The sequence below is a fragment of the Tachypleus tridentatus genome, chromosome 4, assembly GCF_004210375.1.
Source record: "Tachypleus tridentatus isolate NWPU-2018 chromosome 4, ASM421037v1, whole genome shotgun sequence".
In the NCBI taxonomy this organism is placed as follows: Eukaryota; Metazoa; Arthropoda; class Merostomata; order Xiphosura; family Limulidae; genus Tachypleus; species Tachypleus tridentatus.
In genome coordinates, this window is record NC_134828.1 from 25,757,958 (window position 1) to 25,779,078 (window position 21,121).

At 34.2% G+C, this 21,121-nt stretch overlaps 1 protein-coding gene across 2 annotated transcripts in view; it reads left to right on the plus strand.

Annotated features, from left to right (window-relative positions):
* Positions 1-20,036, plus strand: part of LOC143248720 (uncharacterized) — a 37,798-nt gene extending 17,762 nt beyond the window's left edge. The window contains exons 6-7 of one of the 2 annotated variants that reach the window (XM_076497379.1): positions 216-4,892; positions 16,211-20,036. In XM_076497379.1, the coding sequence (XP_076353494.1) occupies positions 216-1,426 (1,211 nt within the window). In that variant the 3' untranslated portion in view covers positions 1,427-4,892; positions 16,211-20,036. Of the gene's footprint in view, positions 1-215; positions 4,893-16,210 lie in introns of those variants that run through there. The other variant, XM_076497380.1, reaches the window with a different exon arrangement.
* The last annotated feature ends 1,085 nt before the right edge of the window (positions 20,037-21,121 follow it).

The following is a 21,121-nucleotide window of genomic DNA, read 5'->3' on the forward strand; positions in this document are numbered from 1 at the left end:
TGGTTACAGTTATTTAGATCAATGTTCTGTTTAGTTATTTTGCTTTTGGCAGTTCCTTATAATTTTAAAACACCATTTGAAATGTATATTCAGTTTTTCTTTATTGTTTGTTTTAGCGTTTTAATTCAGTGTTTAACATACATTTATGTAGATTATATCATATATACCAAATCAGTTAACCTCTTTAATCAATAATCTCACTGTTACAATTGCAGAACTCTGTTCAGAAGAAAGAGAGACAAATGGAGTGGGAGCAAACAATTCCGGAGATGATACATGTAGCGATGAACATTTAAATAGATCTCTGGAAGCCAGTTATGATGGATCGATGAAATCAAACGGAGAAAAATTAAATGTGCAGAAGCAAAAGAAAAAAGTGAGATTTCTTGATATCTACTTACAGGAACAAGAAAACAATAAGAAATTAACCAATGAAATACCTACAGAAGAAATTACTGACATGAACATAATGAAAGCAGGACTTAAAACTGATGACAGTGAAATCTATACTTTCAGCTCCAAAGAAAATTCTACTGTGTTACAGACTAGTTTAATTCCTACCTCATCCACTTTATCTGATTTACAAAGGAAGAAAAAAAGGAAAAAAGAAGCTGTTGAACCTGAGTTACCGAGACACGAAACATCTGAAGAGCGTAAAGAGGGTGTGGAAATCACCGACGATCATAGTTGTAGAACACAAAATAAAACCTTAAAGGAGACTAATGACTTTAGTGAAAGAATTGGAGAAAAGAAAAAGAGTAAGAAAAGAAAAGAATCATTTGAGGTTAGGCCTCACAAAGAAGACGTAAAAGAGATTAACAACTTGAATAGTGTGATAGAGAGAAGTGAAGCTAAGGATAATGCAGAGGTCATGGGTGATGATAACACTTTTTCCAGTAAAAAGAAAAAGAAGAAGAAAAGTGTAAAAGATGTGGAAGTAAAATCTGATCAAATACACAGAAATAGTAATGAATATCTGTCAGTCACCCAAAACCAGATACCAACATTGACGTTGGAGAATACTGATAAAGATGTTATTGGAAGTGGTTCTTGTAATGCCAAGAAGAGTAGGAAACGAAAATGTATTAATGACAGCTGTGAAGATATGGTAAACGTTGAAACTGGTGAGACGTGTGAAATGCCAGTTTCCTCGGGATATTCGTGTAGTGAAAAGATGGAGAGTGATGATTTAACTCTCACAGAAAAACAAGATGTGTCCACTGTCTCTCAACTTTCAGAATCTAGAATCAACAAAAAATCTGTTAATTTAGAGCATGAAAGATTCACCGGGGTTAATAAAAATGACTTTGAATTTTATACAAAAGTAAATAAATTGAAATCTGTTGATAAGTTGTTGAAAATAATAAAATCAAATAAGGTGCTTCAAACCACAAACTTAATATCAGTCAAAGGTTATGGTATATGACAAAAATTATTCAGTTTGTGCACTGTATCAGCTGATTAATAATCTATAATTCTTTTGTATCATAATATTATCAGTTTAAGTGATTTAAGACCAATATATAGTAGTAGTGTATATTTTATTTTAAGTTTTGTATTCTTAGAATTGTACCTAATCATTAACAAATAAGATGTTTCTGATTGGATTAAGTTCCATGGCTTGTTGAAATAGTCTATGTAGGGTTTGTCTGATTGGTACGTTCAGTATACAAAATCTGAGGTTTCTTCTCGGAACTGAAATTACTATATACTGCAGTTATTTGTCTTTCACAACTTAGTAATGTCATGTTGGCAAACATTTTAAAAACAATGGCTAAATACATGTTGATTATTGGTCCATTTTATGTAAATGTAAATTTGTGAAAAGCATAATTCTATTGTTATTTTTCAAAACAAAAAGAAAGAGGTAAGTTTTGTGTAAGTTATGTATTTGGCCTGAGCTGTAATTTCTATAAAACTGTAGGAATATGAATTTGAAATTATGTATTAGCTAATTGTAGCATTTAAGTTCACCCTAAAATGCCTATAAAAATTTAAGGTCAAACATGAATACACTTAGACTGTAAAAAATACCAAAACTGAAATAGTGAAGTTTATCAGACTTTATAGATTCAGTGATTATTAGTTATGTGTCATGTCACTTATGTTAGGGTACCCAACTCTCAGTATGTGGGTTTAATTCTGTCATCAGATTTACTCACTGTCTTATGTATAGGGAATTGGTGTTGACTGTTTTTCCTCTGATCTAAAGTAAGGAGAGCTATTGCGCATAGCACCTAGAAGCTTTACATAAAATTCGGTAAAAGAAATAGACTTCTCCAGTGATATGTTACATGAGTTAGAGAATAACTGATGTATCATATATGTTCAAGATGCCATGAAAGAAGTTTAATGTGCACTGCATTGAAATACCCCAGTTGCACCTTTTCCTTGATGGTACCAGCGACTAGTCTGTAACGGACTGACGCACATGCTTATCAAAAGGTTTGGTGACTGGATTGGATCTCGACACAAGTGAACAAAAAACCGGATAAATCCTGGTTTTATCTGTCTTGAATAGTGATCGAGGGTTAAGCTCTCATCTCAAATTGGCAGGTTGACAGGTAGTTATATATACTCATTGTTTTATGAATCTAGTACTCTTGTATTCTTATTTCCCAAATTCTGGGCCAAATTTGAGCCTTGAAGGCTCTGTTGAATATTTTGGTTTGGTAAATGCAGTGAATTAACACTTGCAGGCAACAGTTAACACTATATGATTGAACTGTGTGATGAGTTTCAGAGAATTCTTTTTAAAAATGAAGACAGTTGGCTGCTGAGGAATTAAAGGTATGAAATATTATATTTAGAATAACTTGCATTATTTCTACAGTACAAACTTTTTAAACATTTGAATTCAAAATGAAGCCTTTGTTAGTGTTAACCTCTCAAAACGTGGAGGAAAAAAGTCCAAGTAACTGGATGTTGACTTAATGTATATCAACTGGTGATAGAATCGGCTTTATTAAAAATAAACTAAAAGATCAACACACAGCTTAGCAAATTGAATACAGTTTGACGATCTTTCATTCACATGTACTAGAATTAACACTTAAAAGAGCTATTCCGTAAGAGCAGAAACGTTCATCCATTAGAAACGGCCATAGACGTGTGTGTTTCTGGTAGTTTATTGGACACTGCAGTCAAGTTTTATACATATTAGCGCTCAGTACTTCGTACGTTGTTTAATAGCAAAAATTATGATTTCTAAAGTTAATAATTTTTAATAAATGTTTACGCGGTTAGTCTACTCAGTGTGAAGGTTTATAATGTTAGTAAGTGGGTTTGGATAACCCGTGGTGGACACGGCATAGATAAACAGTTGCGGATTTAAGGTTGTGTAGGCCCAGAGGTTAATAATTTTTGTGGGCTTTACAACCCATGTAGTTTTACATAGAATAAAATTATCAATGGGGCCTGGGGCTGACCTCCATCTAGCCCCTACCCAAACACGCCACTGCAGATAGCCCATAATATATCTTGTACTTGATAACGAAAATTCGGTCTGTTATTCGGACAATTCAAAGTTTCGAATGTAATCTTTTAAAATATTAGATTGTCTTCTGAAATTGGACAAATGTTCCCGACAATACTTGGTGTTAGCTATTAGTCTTTCTTACTCATAAATGTATGACTTGGTTGCTCGTATCTTTTTTATATTTTGTTATTATTAACTAGACGAATTTTAGGTGTGATGAAACATGATTTATACAAATTTCACAAAACAGAAGATTTATCATACTTTTGGTTCGTGAATTAAAGTTATAACTTCTAGTATAGAGTGAAGGATACATCTAAGTGGAGCTACAATAACTACAAGCTAACATTTCTATAAAATATAAGTACTATTAAAACAACAAAGTACTTTGATGAACTGGCAGGAATAAATATTTTAAGGTAATTGTTGAATGTCTCGTACGATGGCGACACTGTAGTCTTGTATGTTTGTTAAAATTGTCATTGTTGGTGATGTATACAATCATCTAAGCGTTATTAGTTAACTGTCAACAAATAATTACTGATTTTATATAACCTATGTTTTCGGAGAAGAACTGGAACCAAGCCCCTAACACCTTCCTGACAGTACGATTATTTGACTTGAACTAATAGAAAATGGGGATCGTGTTTATATTGTTGAGATAGTTTTTGTTTAGACTACTAGGTGGTGTATTATACGTCTTATTCATCGTACAAACGTTAGAAGTAGCAAGCAATAAGTCTTCAAAATTACAGTGTAAAAGATTAAAATTAAGCCACTAAAATATATACAAACTAAGAGTTGAGACAATCTACTTTGAGAGTGGCAAATATTGGGTATTTCCAGTGACCTACATGTGAACAAAATTTAAACCGTTTAAAGTAACTTTTTATGGAAATCAGTGCGCGCATGTTTCCGTGAAAATAACGGACAATTCCTACATACTTCAAAGAAGGAAGCGCATGGAAACTCGAAGAATAATTTTAAAATTGTGGTAAGTTAACGACAACATTACAAATTCAGAAATTCGACACGATTATTAGGCTTAGCAGAGTGATTAAAACAATTTTTGAATATACAAAGATATTTATTTGTATATATGTTCTGAATTAATTACCTTCAGGTTGCAAACGACGATTTCTTGTTTGCAAGTGATAGCTTCATGATATTTCCAACCATTTGTGGTTGAAGGCTTATATCACTAAAATTAGTTTAGATACCCGCGGTGGACAAAGCAAGAATTGCTTATGTGGCTTGGTGGTTAACAACAGATCTCCATATACTTTCTAACATTAAAATAAATGTAAAGAATCTTGGTAGGACAGCAGTAAATTGACGGGCTTGCAACCATGAAACCGGGGGCTCAATTCCCTGCGATGGACACAGCAGACAGCTTCATGTGGCTTTAAAACAAGTAAGTGAACGTAAAATGATAAACTAAATGAAACTATTATAGAAATTCTTTAGGTTTTGTTCTCCGATATTAGTGTGTGTGTATCTTTGAGGCTTGACTTTTTGGATCTGAGTTTATTCACATCTTGCGAGTATGAGGATGATGTGGTTTTAAGTATTTAAAAATGGGCCTGTTGTTGTTTAAACATGTAATGTTCTAAATTTGGATCAGTGTCAACTTAAATTGATGAGAGGTGTAACAACGCTGGAAATGTTTGTAGAACATGTGGGGATAAAGGTTGAGCTCATTAAAGAATAACATTTATACAGTATTACAGATGCATCGTGTGTTTTCAAACTGAAACCCACTAGTTTGTTTTATTGTGAATTTTGCTCAAAGCTACACGAGGGCTATCTGCGCTAGTCATCCCTAATTTAGCAGCGTAAGACTACTGGGAAGGCAGCTAATCATCACCACTCACGCTAATTCTTGGGCTACTCTTTTCCCAACAAATTGAGATTGACTGTCACATTATAATTCCCCCACGACTGAAAGGGCAGGCTAGCACGTTTGGTGTGATTGAGATTCGAACCCGCGACCCTCAGAATACGAGCCGAGTGCCTTGACCACCAGGCCATGCTGAGCTAAATAAAACCTTCTTGCTGTTACTGTACAAAACGATGCTTCGTACTTGCTAAACCCTAAGTTAATATGCAATTTTTCTTCAAAATTATTGATTCTCAAAGTCATAAGTTTGTATATTGATATTTGTTCAAGCATCATCTTTTAAAGTGTGCCAGTTGTTGGTTCGCTAACTGGCAATTTAACTGACTCTCCTGCACGGGAAATAACACGTGACGTTCGGAAACAGAAAATTTATCTTTCATGTTGGCGTATCGGATAAGGGTCAAAAGCATCCAGGCACCAGAATTCAACTCTCATAGAACACAAATGTTGAACTTGAGGTATGGTTCGTGTGCAAACATGGCTTTGTGCTTTTTTTTTTTTTTGGTATTTAATGACAGGTTTGCCACTGAAGGCGTATTATTGAAGGATTTTTTGGACTTGCATACAAATATAACCTTTAAATATATTTTAGCCATTTCGCATAGCTTTTTAGCTTTTGCAAGTGTGTTTTTGTCTTGCGGAAACGTTTGGAGTTAGCTTTTGTGTTCCTGTTAGAGTAACTTATGTTGAACTTGTAGTTGTCTTATGAGAATCAAAAACTTATTTGGGTCTTATTTTCACTTTCCTATAAAATTAGCCTTTAGTCTAAACTAATTCTGAGGCTTAGGTTTTAAATTAGCTTTCGGATCTTAAACCTCCTTTTATCACTTCTATATGTGCCTTTATACACTTGCATTTTTTAACAGTTGAGTGTTTTGTGAATGAACATAATTGTCGATCCTTGCATCTGGACGTTGTGGATATGAAGGACCACAGTAAGGTTATCGAAATTAACTGAAAAATGACCTGCGACAAAACCAGATTTTGATTTAAACTCCTAAAGATATCGAAGTATTATAATCTAACAGACCTGACATTTGTGATAAAATTTCATGTAAACTCATAATTCTATTTCTAACATTTTTTGTTAAGTTTTTCGTTTCGTATTCAAACGGATTAAATGTCTTTAATTCTGAACACGAAATGAATAAATTAAGAGGAACGTGAAAAAAATAATAATTGCATTTTACGTAATGTTTATTACTGTATTTCATATGATAAAAATTATAAATAATTTATTCAGTTTACTGTGCTAATGAATGCACCTTGCGTATTAAGTTAATATACCTAAAAGCCATACTCGATATTTGGAATCAGTTTGTCAAAATCATTTGAACAGAAATAAGCTCTGAAATGTATATATTTAGAAAATTGTAGACTTTTTAGATATCTCGAGAAGTTTCCTTCGCGCTATTGTCAAAAAATGATTAGAAGTTAATTAGAAATCTTCCGTGTTTGATAAGCCACGTGAATATGAAAAGCTGCCTAATTAGATATAATTTTAAGTGAATTATGGATGTATTTTATCTTGTTTAATTTTGGGAAACTGAGATGTTAAGCCTCGATGGAAAGAGACCACATTTAAGATTACTACTGACGAGTCACAATTACGTATTTTCTTTATTTCGTATTTGAGTGTTTTCTATGGTTATGTTGTGTTTATTTGACTTGCAGTGTTCGAAAACGTGTGAAGGTGACTTTTTATGTTATTTGAATCTGGTTTCCATTTTTCTACTTGTTTCTCCAATATAAAAGTCGTGGCAGTTATCACATTGTATTTTATAAATAATGTTGGTGTGGTGTTTGTCAGTGTAGTTTTTACATAGTATAGACCTCAGTTTTGTGCCTGGTTTTTGAATAAATGTGGTATTAACTGGGATGTCATATTTTGTTACTAGTTTTTGCGAAATGTTGGTTATTTGTCTGCTGATGTCGGGAACATATGGTATGCAGCAGTATATGGTTTCGTGATTTTTTTGATTCGTGAGATATATTTACTTTTGTTGGTTGATTTTGCTTTCTGTCTAGGTGTGTGCGTATAATGTTTTCTATGGTTTGTGGAGGAAACTTATTGATGTTGATGAAGTATTGTTTTATTTTGTCTAATTCATCGTTAATTTAATCTGGTGAGCATAGTTTTATGGCTGTGTTTATTTGGTTTCTTAGTATGTTGAGTTTTTGTTTTGTTTCATGTGCTGAGTCCCAAGGAATGTATAGTCCAGTATGGGTGATTTTTCGGTGGATTTCTGTTTTGAATTGTGTGTCGGTTCTTGTAATTTTGAGGTTAAGAAATGATATTTAATTGCTTTTTTTCTGTTCACATGTGAAGTTAATGTTGGGATGTATAGAGTTAATGTGATTGAAAAAATTAAGTATGTGTTCTGTAGATTTGAATCCCGCAACCGTGTCATCTACATATCTGTACCAGTATAGTGGTGGATGTAATGCTGTGTTAATTGCTTGTGTTTCAACTTGTGTCATAAAAATATTGGCTAGAACTGGTGATACTGGGTTGCCCATGCTTAGGCCATTTGTTTGTATATAGTTTTGGTTGTTGAACATGAATTTTGTCTTAATCGTGGTAAATTCTATAAGGGTTGCTAATTGGTTGCTGGGAATGTCTATAGTTGGGTTAGGGTCTCGGATATAGAGTTCTAAGGCTATCTTGCAGGCTTCAGCGGTTGGAACTTCTGTAAAGAGGGATATAACATTGAAACTGGCCATTAAGGCTTTATGATTAAGTTGATTTAGATTAGACTTTAAATTAAAAGAGTCTTTGATGAATGAGCTGGCTGATGTTACATATTTGGAGAATGCCCATACTATGTATTTACCAAGATTGTAATTAAACGATTCATATGTGGACATTATTGGTCGTAATGGACAATCTGGTTTATGAGGTCTGGGGATGCCGTATATTTGTGGTGTGCGTGAGTCGGTCTTGCGTAGGTATGAATAAAGTGTTTGTGAAATTGTGTTGGCTTTTTTCATTTTTAGTAGTATTTTGTTTAGTTGCGTGTTGTGTGTCTTTGTTAGATTTGTGTGTATTGGTTTAAATTTGTTCGTGTCTGATAGGATGTTCTTCATTTTTTGGATGTATTCATTCGTGTTCATTATGACTATAGCGTTGCCTTTATCTGCTTTTAGAATTTTTATGTTTTTGTCTTGTTTTAGGTTTTTAATGGAATTAATTGTCTCTTTTTGTAAGATTGTTTTTTAGTTTTCTGTTTTGTGAAATTATGTTAATGGTTTTGTGAGAAAATTCTTTGAAAAAATCGTTTAAAATATTGTTTTTAGGTGTTTCTGGAAAATATAAATTTTTAATTTTACCTGGGAAGTTTGGCTGTTGGATGTCAATAAAATTATCTAAGTTGTATTTTCTATTAAAATTATGTGCAAATGTACAAAAGCACTAAAAAGGGCTTTAATATTCACTCGATAAGAAATCAGTATTGGAAATCTTTGTTGTTGTTTTTTGTTTGTTTGTTTGTTTTTTGAATTTCGCGCAAAGTTACTGCACTAGCCGTATCTAATTTAAGTGCAAGACTAGAGGGAAGACAGCTAGTCATCACCACCCATCGCCAACTCGTGGGCTACTCTTTTACCAACGAATAGTGGGATTGACCGTAACATTATAAAGCCCCCACGAGCATGTTTGGAGCGACCGGGATTCGAACCCGCGACCCTCGAACGCCTTAACACACTTGACCATGCCGGGCCATATTGGAAATCTTAACATAATGTATAGAAATAATACTTTTATAAGAACTTCAATACTTCTGTAAGAATAATTTCCAGAGAGTTTTACAATATGGCTATTTATTTTATTAATTCATTTTATTATTGCTGAACTGCTAGTCACTGCAATCGAAACCACGTATTTTTTTGTGTTTCTTAAAAGCTCAGAGTTATATCTGCGGATTTACAACGCTAAAAACCGGGTTTCGAAACCCATGGTGGGCAAAGCACAGATTGCCCATTGTGTAGCTTTGTGCTTGATTCAAAACAACAACTTAAAATCTCATATTTCACTTGAAGGGACCAGCTTTTAAATATTCTAAATATAGTATAAAATCTCAGTGAAACTAATTTTCTCTTCCAGTGATTTTATTAACCTATCATCGTATTTAGATGTTTTCAATACTTCGTTTTGACACTTCTTATGATTCTTTGTGACAAGAAACGGTTTGTAGAAAAAAATGTTATGAATATAAATCATGAACAAAGAAAATATTCCTTTGGTAAGAAGAGTATGTAGTGACATCTATACTCAGGGAGCGGCAACATCACACTAGTAAATCAAAAAGTGACATTGTAACGGAAGAAACAGTGATAGAGGTGAGAGTAGGGTAGATCTCCTCAATACACCATGACGGATAAATAAGGCTCTCGACTCTTAATCTGAGGGTCACTGGTTCAGATCTCCTTCACACCAAATATGATGGTCAATCCCACTATTCGTTGTTAAAAGAGTAGTCCAAGAGTTGGTGGTGGGTTATGACGACTAGACGCTTTCTCTCTAGTCTTACACTGCTAAATTAGGGATGGCTAGCGCAGATAGCCCTTGTGTAGCTTTGCATGAAATTCAAACCAACCCATACACTATGAAAATTATAAAATTTTGGTTCACAACTTATATAATTCACTGCAAGCTATGGCTTTTTTTTTTAACAGAGCAGTTTAACTGAGGTCAATTTTATAATTTTCACTAGTGATAAATCAATTTTAGGTGGTAGGACTATGTCATACATAATGAAGAATCAATAATCATGTGTAAGCATGCGCATAGACAGTTTTACCTATTGGACAAACCGGGGGATTGCCCAGGGTACCACAAATGGAAGGGTTCTCGATGCTATACCTTTTAATCTGTCTTTGAGTTTTCTTATCAATATGGGTTCCCTTTTAATGAATTCTACCTGGATCTCCACAATGACCAACGCCATCCATGAGTATGCCATAATTTTACCTACTTCAAAAAAAAAAAAAGTTATATATGTGTGTGTGTGCGCATAAGAGTAACAGAATTTAAACAACGTTCCATCAACAAGCATAATCAAGACATTTCGGCTATGTTCTTGTTTTGGTTTAGGCCTACTTCTAAACACAAAGGCAGGTCACATGTATATGGACTAACAACACCCTATTACCATTACCACTAGACTAGAGTTGTGTTCTCCACTCTTCTCGTTGGGTGGAGGGGGCGACGGAGCACGTAATCGGCTGTGACAATGGACACGTTGAAAACAAGCAGTTAATGACAAATGTTCGCTGGCTCTGATTTTGTTAATGTAGAAAGACAATGATGTGACCGTACTTGTGACAAGAATATAGTTTCAACTTCTTTAATTTTCTTCGAAGTTCTGATTACGAACTGTTGCTTGGTAGGACGTATACTATCAAGTATTGAAGGTTGCAGAACATGGCCCAGTGGTTAGTGTGAAGATATAAAAGTGTAGGCCGAACTTTGGGACTATGGGTGCGTTAGAAGTATGACAATCAGATTCGACTATACGGTAAGACAAGAGTATTTCAAAAATTAGCAGTGGGCGCTGTTGACTAGTTTGCTTTTGCTCTTGCCCATCAGTTAACAAAGGGAACTTCTCAGTAGCTGCGGCTGTAGTTAGATCTCAGATCAGTCAAGAGATGGAGCTATGAGCTAAATGTTCATACTTGAAAATAAGAGGGAATCATCAACACTCGTGGCTGTAGTCAGGTCCCAAATCGGCCAAAAGATTGACCTTGAAAAAAAACCCAACTCGGAATCATTCTATGAACTGCTATGCCGTAACTAAAGAGCCGGGACGATTAGGGTGGGTAGACGCGCAAATATCAAACGGTAAGATTATTATAATCGGGTTTTCGTTTGTTTTTTGAATTTCGCGCAAAGCTACACGAGAACTATCACAGCCAACTTTTGAGCTACTCTTTTTACCATTGAATAGGGGGATTGACCGTTACATTATAACGCCCCCACGATTGAAATGGCGAGCATGTTTGCTGCGAAGGGGATTCGAACTTGCGACCCTCAGATTACGAGTCGAGCGCTCTTATCCCCTGGCCATGCCAGGCTTTAAGAATTATATATCCAAAACCAAATAAACAGAAAATGTTGAAATACTTTATACAAGCCACTTGTTACAATAATAACTATTATCAAAAATGTAACCCAAATAAACTAGATTTTTGACAAGGCTTAATAATGAAGCAAATCTACAGATAAAACGAAATTAGTCGTGAAGAATTTAAGCCTTATAGTAGATACAGGTTTCTTTGAAAATAATTACTTTTTGCTTCATTAACTTGAAGAAATCGCCTTATGGCAGATTGGAAGTATTTCATTTTACACTTGTTTGAGAAATAACTGGTTATAATTATATACATCTTAGGAATGATAATAATACATATAAAAAATATATAAACTGCTATTTGTCTAATGCGATCTAACCCTGAGACATCAACTGATAGAACTCTTGCCTGTCACTCAGTGGTATGCCTGTCTAAAATGTTAAATTCATCCGCCAGGAATTGTAATGTAAAAAAGTTATATAACACATGAACAGTTCGGCGGGAAAGGCTTGCATCTCAGTAGGGTTAACAAGCAATTAAGCTAAATAATTACCTTGATTATTACTAGTAATTATAAAATAAAACTGAATTATAACACTGACTGTTATTAATAATTAAAACTGAATAACTTCACTGAACATTATTAGTAATTACAAAAATGAATTACTACTCTGATTATTATTAGTAATTACAAAAATGAATTACTACATTGATTAATATCAGTAATTACAAAAAATGAATTACTACCCTGATTATTATTAGTAATTACAAAAGTAAATTATTACATTAATTAATATTAGTAATTACAAAACTGAATTGTTACCCTGATTATTATTAGCATATCATTTGATATATCTCGCTATACCTGTAAAATTATTGGTATACAAGCCCGACTTACCGCGGAGTAAAAACTTATTTTTACAAGTAGCAAACTGCTTGTGACACATCAATGGATAAATAGATACAATATTTCTTGCCTTTTAGAGACGGCAGAAATCAAAGCGAGCTTCAACTTCACATAATTCTGCCAACACAATGGAACTGAATAGCTACTAAAACAGCTTGTATTCAGCAGGTGTAATATTACACTTTGTGTTATTATGACCCGAGAAAAAGTGTAAGGGTTACCAGCTGTTCCTTGTTGATATATATATATATCAACATTAAACCATGTGAATACACGCAAAAAGTATTCCAAAATTCGAAAGTAAAAGCAAAACAAGTAATCGTTAAAAGTCTGATCCGTTTGTGAGTTCTGACTAAAATCAAAGGTTTAGAATTAAATGTGTCTTTGTTAAATTAGTTGCTGAAGTCAGGGTGGTAATGACTAGTTGCCTTCCCTCGAGCCTTACATTGCTAAATTAGGGACGCCTAGCGCAGACAGCCCTCATGTAGCTTTGCGCGAAATTCAAAAACAAACAAACAAGTCAATTGTTTCTGACCTGGTAGCTAAGGCGTTTCATTTGCAATTTGTAGCTAGCGGTTTCAAATCCTGGTTTCACCAATTATGCTCGCTTCTCAGCCGTGGGGGGCGTTATAATATCACACTCAATCCCACTATTCGTTAGCAAAAAAGAGTATCACAAGAGTTGGCGGTGGGTGGCGTGCAGCTTTGCACGAGATTCAAACCAAAACCAAATCGTTAAATTACCTTCGAGATAAGAATTGAACGTTCTTCAAATACATTAGTTTAGTGCAGTTTTGTTTAAACTTGCATCTGTGTGTGTGTGCGTTGTTATTATTGCATCATAATTACATATAAATAAACTGATAACTTGAAATACACATACGACATTTAAAAGTAGTTTCTCTTCACTTTCCAGTTAGGTTTATTGTTGTACGAGAAGACAGTAGCAACTCATTATAAGCAACAAAGCCCTGATGATGCCAAGCTGAGTGACGGTGTAAGGTTTAGTGAACTAATGCATTTTAGATTAAATTAGTGTGATAGACTGTAATTAATTTTACATTATATATTTCCCGTAAGTATGAAACGGTTCTTAGGGCGAAGTAACATAAGCTTACGTGATAATATATTTACTTAGATTTTCCACGATACATTATGAAATAAATGGCTTTTTGAGTTTAGAAATATAAGGAGTTAGTCCTAACCTTTTGTGCGCTATATATCAAAGAGACAAAAGTATGAAAAATGTGGTTTTGAATTTCAAGCTCCTGTCCCCGTCACACCAAACATGCACGCCCTTTCAGCCATGGGGGCTTTATAATGTGATGGTCAATCCTACTATTCGTTGGTAAAAGAGTAGTCCAAGACTTGACGGTGGGTGGTGATGACTAGCTGCCTTCCCTCTAGTCTTACACTGCTAAATTAGGGATAGCGCAGATAGCCCTCGAGTAACTATGCACGAAATTCAAAACAAAACAAACCAATCAAGCTCCTACTATGCAAATAAGGAAAAACTTTATTCTTCAGATATTTTACATAAATTTAAATTGTTTTTTTATGTAAAACCATTTCACACAATCACATATATACACACAAATTTTGTTATTTTTAAATATTTACGAGTTTATTAATTGTCAAAAATAAATTTAATATAAATGTTTTTCATTTTTAGTTACACTGTGTTTGAAACATTATAATGTTACACACATAATTCGTAAAATTCCTAACTATTTATAATACTCCAACCTTTTTTAATGTACATGTAATATGATTTTGTGCTCTACAAATGAATGTAAAGTTGATTTATATAACTATCCCCATACTAAAAGTCTACAATCTAAATAAATTGTGCTTAAGCATAAGAAACCATTTTTAAAACGATCAACCAACAAATTTTCTTATGTAATACATTTTGAGAACTAACATTTTGTTTTATTATGATATTATCAACCAGTGGTTTTGAGTTAACTTTACAACTATAAATTCCAATATAATCTCTTTATTCTACCAAAGTATAAAATTAATATACTAAGTTTTCCGAACAATTAAAAATTAAATAGTTATTTATAAATAAATTCTTATTTTTATCCACCCGTCCTTTCTATTTGTTTGTTGGTTTTTGAATTTCGCGCAAAGCTACACAAGGGCTATCTGCGCGAGCCGTCCCTAATTTATTAATGTCAGACTAGAGGGAAGGCAGCTAGTCATCACCACCGACCGTGAACTCTTGGGCTACTCTTTTACCAACGAATAGTGAGATTGACCGTTACTTTATAACGCCCCATGGCTGAAAGGTCGAGTATGTTTGGTGCGACGGGGATTCGAAGCCGTGACCCTCAGATTACGAGTCGAACGCCTTAACCACCTGGCCATTGTGGGCCCTGTGACCTTTCTAATAGAGAATATTTCCTGAATATGTTAAAGCCGTATCAGCTATGAAGTTCGAATTCCCGTCACACCAAACATGCTCGTCCTTTCTGTCGTGGGAGCGTTATAATGTTACGGTCAATCCCACTATTCGTTGGCAAGAGTTGGCGGTGGGTGGTGATGACTAGCTGCCTTCCCTCTAGTCTCACACTGCTAAATTAGGGACGGCTAGCGCAGATAGCCCTCGAGTAGCTTTGCGTGAAATTGAAAACAAACTAAATTCTATTCGGGGTTTCACCTTCCAGCGGTGTGTTGCGCGTGTGGTTCCTTAACTACTGATATTCAGTAGTAATATTTTATCAATTGTTACATTTTACTTCTGATTCATTTCTTTCTAGTTTTTCCATTAAGAATTTATGTTTTATTGTGTCGAAGACTTTTTATGTCTAAGAAATTCATCGAGGATATTAAATTAATCATTAATTTTTATGAAACTATAGAAGTAAAATCTCATATTGCATTTTCAGTAGCCGTATGTTTTCTAAACCTAAATTGGTTAGCGGAGAAACAGTTAAAAACACAATTTTTCGTTTAACAACTTTTTCAGTCATTTTCAAGAAAATCGAGAAGGAGAATGGTTGGTAACTTTCTAATAGTTTAGTATCACCTGAGTACATTAACTTTATATACAGGAATTACTATGTCAGTTTTTAAAATGTCTTTCTGAATGGTAAGTATATACAAAAGAATTATGTTCTTTTGATTTACTGATATACAATTATTTATTTATTATAAAATCCGTTATCTGATTCATTCCAGTTGCCTTTCCAAAGTGCAACTGCCTTAACCTCAGTTTTAGAAGAAATATAGAAATGGTTATTATTTCAACATGTTATCTTTTCTTAAATAAACTGTATCAAAATTATATACCCACAATACTTCCCTTACTTTCATATAATCTTCACTAAATGCTTTAATGTTTACTGGTGTATCTCTTTCCTAAGACTTAATTGAGATTTTTATACAATATTTCATTAGGAAAATTATAATTATTTTTAGGTCGACCGCAAGCTTTCCATTATTTGTTTGTTTGTTTTTTTGACGTACCTCGTATTGGTGTTTTCTAAATACCAAGGTTTAATCGTGGATCAATTGATAAAATAGTTCGTCACTCGTAATATTATTACACGAGATGCTAATAATTTTATTATACAAGATGCTAATAATTTTATTATACAAGATGCTGATAATATTATTATACAAGATGCTAATAATTTTATTATACAAGATGCTAACTTCTTAACTCAAATCTTCTTTTACGCTGAAAGGGCAGAGCATGTTCGCAACTTATCTAACCTTGGATCTTTTGATCCGCAGCGTGACACATTTACCACTAAACAGTTTTGTCAGTATGTAAAACTATAACTTATTATAACACTGATTTGTTTTTCTCACTATAAATTTTGACTTGTGTTGTTGTTTTTTTCAGTGCAAAGTTTCACAATGGACTATTTGCATTCTGTCCACTACAGAGAACCACAATTTGGATTTTTGAGCTTTGAGTCCGTAAATTTACCCGTGATAATCTGTGGAGATTGTTTCACCAGATATAAGGTAGTGTTGCTGTATATATTATCGTGGTAATGTGGCTCAGATTTATGCCGTAGCTAGAGACGAGACTTGGAACTATCTTAAACGTTTAGTCTTTTCTTATGTTGTAATTAACCCTTTGACTCATTTGGCCCCAACTTTTAACCTTCTGCAATCTTGGTTTTCAAACTGTTTTCTATTCTGAGTTTTTGATTCTTTGAATTTTGTCATTACTTTCTTTAACCTTTAATTCCAATTATATAAGTAATATTTTTAAAACCGGTTTAAAACGATACATGCACTCAGGTTTGAAGTTCTTTACATCGTCTGTTCTCTAGTGGAAAATATAGACTACAATGTGTTTCTGTATATCATGTACGTGGATTTGACGTAATTTTCAATAGGTGAACATTTTTTATTATCCAATACGAAATATAAAAAAAAAATGGACTGGACGCTACCGTTGCATACTGAAGTGAAACTAACGTTCTTTCTACATATGTGCCCCCGACCTTACATTTATGTTTGTACTCGGTGGGACAGTGGTAAGTCTATGAACGTATAACGCTAAACTCCAGGGCTCAATTTCTGCGGTGCCCACAGTATATAGCCTAATGTGGCTTTGCTTTAACGAAACAAATAAATAATTTGTTTTTTTGATCAGCTGTTTTTGAGGTTAGAGTGTTATCACATTGTGCACATGTTAGTAAAGTTTACTTTTTATTGAAGATATATTACGTAAATAAACACATATACTCTTAATGAGCGAAGATATCACTAATTATCTCCACGTGCCTTCGTTTTGAACAGCTTACCAGTCTGTGTAGTCGTTTCATTTTTAACTAAAACAAAATTTCCACGCAACCGACTTTTACCACTTTCAGTCTTCTTAGGCCCGGCACGTTCAGGTGGGTTAAGGCATTAGATTCGTAATCCAAGGGTCGCGGGTTCGAATCCCGGTCGCACCAAACATGCTCGCCCTCCCAGCCGTGGGGGCGTTATAATGTTACGGTCAATCCCACTATTCGTTGGTAAAATAGTAGCCCGAGAGTTGGCGGTGGGTGGTGATGACTAGCTGCCTTCCCTCTAGTCTCACACTGCTAAATTAGGGACGGCTAGCGCAGATAGCCCTCGAGTAGCTTTGCGCGAAATTCCAAAACAAACAAACTTCAATCTTCTTTTTTTACAGTTTGTTATTGTAGTATTTTAATATTAACTAAATAAAATATGCATTGTATAACGTAGGGTCGTATATGCTATTATGTTCTTTTGTCATATGTATTCAAAATATATACACTATTACGGGCGTCATACTTTTAAATGTATTAGTTAAAGTTACAATGCAGATAAACACATTAAAGCTTTTTAAAAATACTAGTATATCAAATGCTACTATGAAACATTTGTAAACATTTGTTTAATGTAAAAGGAAAAAGACAGAGAGTTACATTTTGAGCGCAGAGCTACACAATGGGCTGTATGGGCTGTGCCTGTTTTGAGCGTCATGAGTTTTCAGATTTACTGCTAAGCCACTAGGGCCAAAAGAAAAAAGAAAGAAACAAGCGTTTGCTTATATTTGTGTACATAGAAACACAATGGGCTATCTGTGTTGTGCTCGGAACCCGGTTTTTAACGTTAAAAACCCTTGGATTTACTAATGAGATATTCTGGGTACCAGAGAAGGAGATCACAAAAACAAATAATATCCTAGTATTTAAACATAAAACTATATACATCATGTACTTTCATACTGTGGTGCACATAAGAAGCTCTGTGAAAGTGAAATAAAAACTGAACAGTGTTAAGTAATTTAAAGTTAACAATTTATCCACCAGAGTTCGTGGAGCTTAAGTATGAAAGGAAGAACTTGTTAATACTTTAAAGAGTTACTACCGTTTAGGTTAGATAATTAATTTTTGACAATAACGCAAATTTAGAGTCATTTTTAGTTTTGTTCATAAAGGCGGTAAGTGTTTGGTGTCCAGAGCTCAGTGGAAAAAAAAAAAAAAGTCAACTGTAAATAAGTGGCGCTGCCGATGTCACTGTCAGTAAGCTATACATTTATTCTTTACTACCAGAGGACGCTAGAAGGCATTACACAAACCCATACCTATCATTAGCATGAATGCATCAACCTTCTTTGAAAGCCTAAAAACTTCGCTGTTCATTCCACATATAATCGTTAAACTGTCACGTACAGATTTCCTTTTGTAGATTTCGAGCTGATTCGAATCTACTTCATGGTTGTTTTAGTCGAACCGAATAAAAGGCTGGAGCGTTGGAACAACTAGCAGACGATTAACGGTCGACTTATCATGAGTTTGTTTTAAAATCTTCCAAATAAAGTTATATTAAATGAACGCTTCTTCTGACGGTTAGGTACACACACAAAAAATTACTTCGTTAAAGCTTTATCCGAAGTTCATTAGAACGTAATCAGATAACAGCATCTTATTATTTATCTTTGTCTTGGCTGTAAAATTACCGAAATGAAAAACAGTAACTTCGCGTATCTCGAGACCTCTGTAATGATTTTATACGTTAACTAATTAGACTTTATCGTAATCACGTTCCATTATTTGGATTAACTGTTGAATATTTTTATTGTTTTGAGAATGTTTTATTGAATAGACTTATAATTATCTCATGAGAAAAGTTTTGATTGTTGTGTTTTTGATTTTTTATAATAATTATGCTTACAAGAGTTTTTATCTTTAGCCAATTTACAGGTTATGAAGTCGTTTATCACACTTTGACAATGAGTAGTCTGGGTAGAGAGATAAAACGGGTTAGAACAACCTACTGTTATTTTTTATACACGATGTTTAAATTCATTATTAGTTCTTGGCTTGGTGGTTAAGGTACTCATCTCGTAATCTGAGGGTTGCAGGTTCGAATCCCCCTCACACTAAACATGCTCGCCCTTTCAGCCTTGGGGACGTTATAATGTATGATCAATCCCACTATTCGTTGGTAAAAGAGTAGCTCAAGAGTTGGCTGTGGGTGATAACGACTAGCTGCCTTCCCTCTAGTCTTACACTGCTAAATTAGGAACGACTAGCGCAGACAGCCCTCGTGTAGCTTTGCGCGAAATTAAAAATACGAACAAACAATCATTTTTAGTTTATTTATTATTATAAAACCTCTTTACACTAAGTTTACAATGTAGAAATGAGAGAACTGCTGTGCTTGAAATTAAGAAACAGAGATCAAATCTGCAGACTGTGTGTGTGTGTGTGTGTGTGTGTATTTATTATACCAAAGGCTCGTCGGACTATTTGCTGTGTCTATCAAGGGGAATCGAGCCCCCACTTTTAGTGTTGTAAGCCCAAAGACTTAACGTTGTCTCACTACCGATCAAGAGTGCAGATCGTTGTTCGACATTATAACAAAGCAACCAAACGCAAACCAAGCCTGGCCATAGCAATCTAGTATATGGTTTCCGAAATAAGCACATTAACCTAAGTTAACCATTGAGCTTAATTACAATATTTATAAAAAGTTAATATTAATTGTAACTTTTTTTTTCAAATTAAAGTTGTTAAGAAATAAATCCTATAAAGGCAAAACCAGATGCTTTTTATCTTTTAAGTGCAATATATTTCTGTTTGATTATTGTACCCAAGTAAAGGGACATTTTTCTGTTTGATTGTTGTCGCTAAGTAAAGAGGTGTCATTTTGTTTTATTATTGTAGCTGATTAAAGGGGTACCTTTTACTTCAGTATTTTTGTCTGATGGTTAAAAAACAAAAGTACATTACATACCTTTTAAATTCAATTTCAGTTTCTACCAAACTGCACCATAGATGAATATATGAGGTTTAATATCATCAGTAAGTTCGTACAGTCTGATATACATTTCTGATTTAAACTGGCAATGTTTCAGAGAAAAAAGATACAGGATTGGAAGTCTTAAGAAAACATGACAATCTCACGAGACATGCAAATTCTACTCAGTTCTCATACATCTTTAAATTCATTTTATTCCAAAGTGAAAAGAAAAGACGACAGAGTCAATCTGATACAATACGCCCCCCTGGTGAAACAGCGGTACGTCTGCCAACTCACACCGCTAGAATCCTGGTTTCGATATCCGTGGATGGCAGAGCACAGATAACCCATTGTGTAGCTTTGTGCTTAATTCTAAACAACAGCAAACAACAACATTGATACAATATAACTATCAAGGCAAAAAAGATTGTAGAATAAAGATAATCCTAGGTTTTCGACCATATAATTTTTTGCATTAAAAGTTGTGAAACTGCAAAAACAACCGGACCATTTAGATAGAATACGGAGGTAGTCATCTGACTTGACCCCAATTTGTCCAAGCTCGTGCTGAACCAAATACTGAGACCCATTTATGTTCAGCACGGTGAGATTTTTAAATCAATAAAATACACTACTTGAAGGACCCAATATACTGTGTCGAGGGACCCCACTGGCACAGCGATATGTCTGCGAACTTACAACATTAAAAACCGGGTTTTCATACCCGTAGTGGGCAGAACACAGATATCCCAGTGTGTAGTTTTGTGCCAACAAACCAATATACGGTATGGGCATTAAAAAGTAGGGTTAACAACAGTGTAGTTTATGTTTATTTGAATAACTGTTTCTACTTCGTTTCTTAATTTAAGGTTACAAGGAAACAAACAGCTTTTTGTTTGTTTTTAGTTAACCATAAAGCTACAGAATAAGCTATCAGTGTTGTACTCACCACGGGTATTGAACAGGTTTTTTTCAGACTTATGCCTTTAGTCTTACGGCTGAACCACTGCGGTCAAACAGTATTTGTTTTGTATTTTAA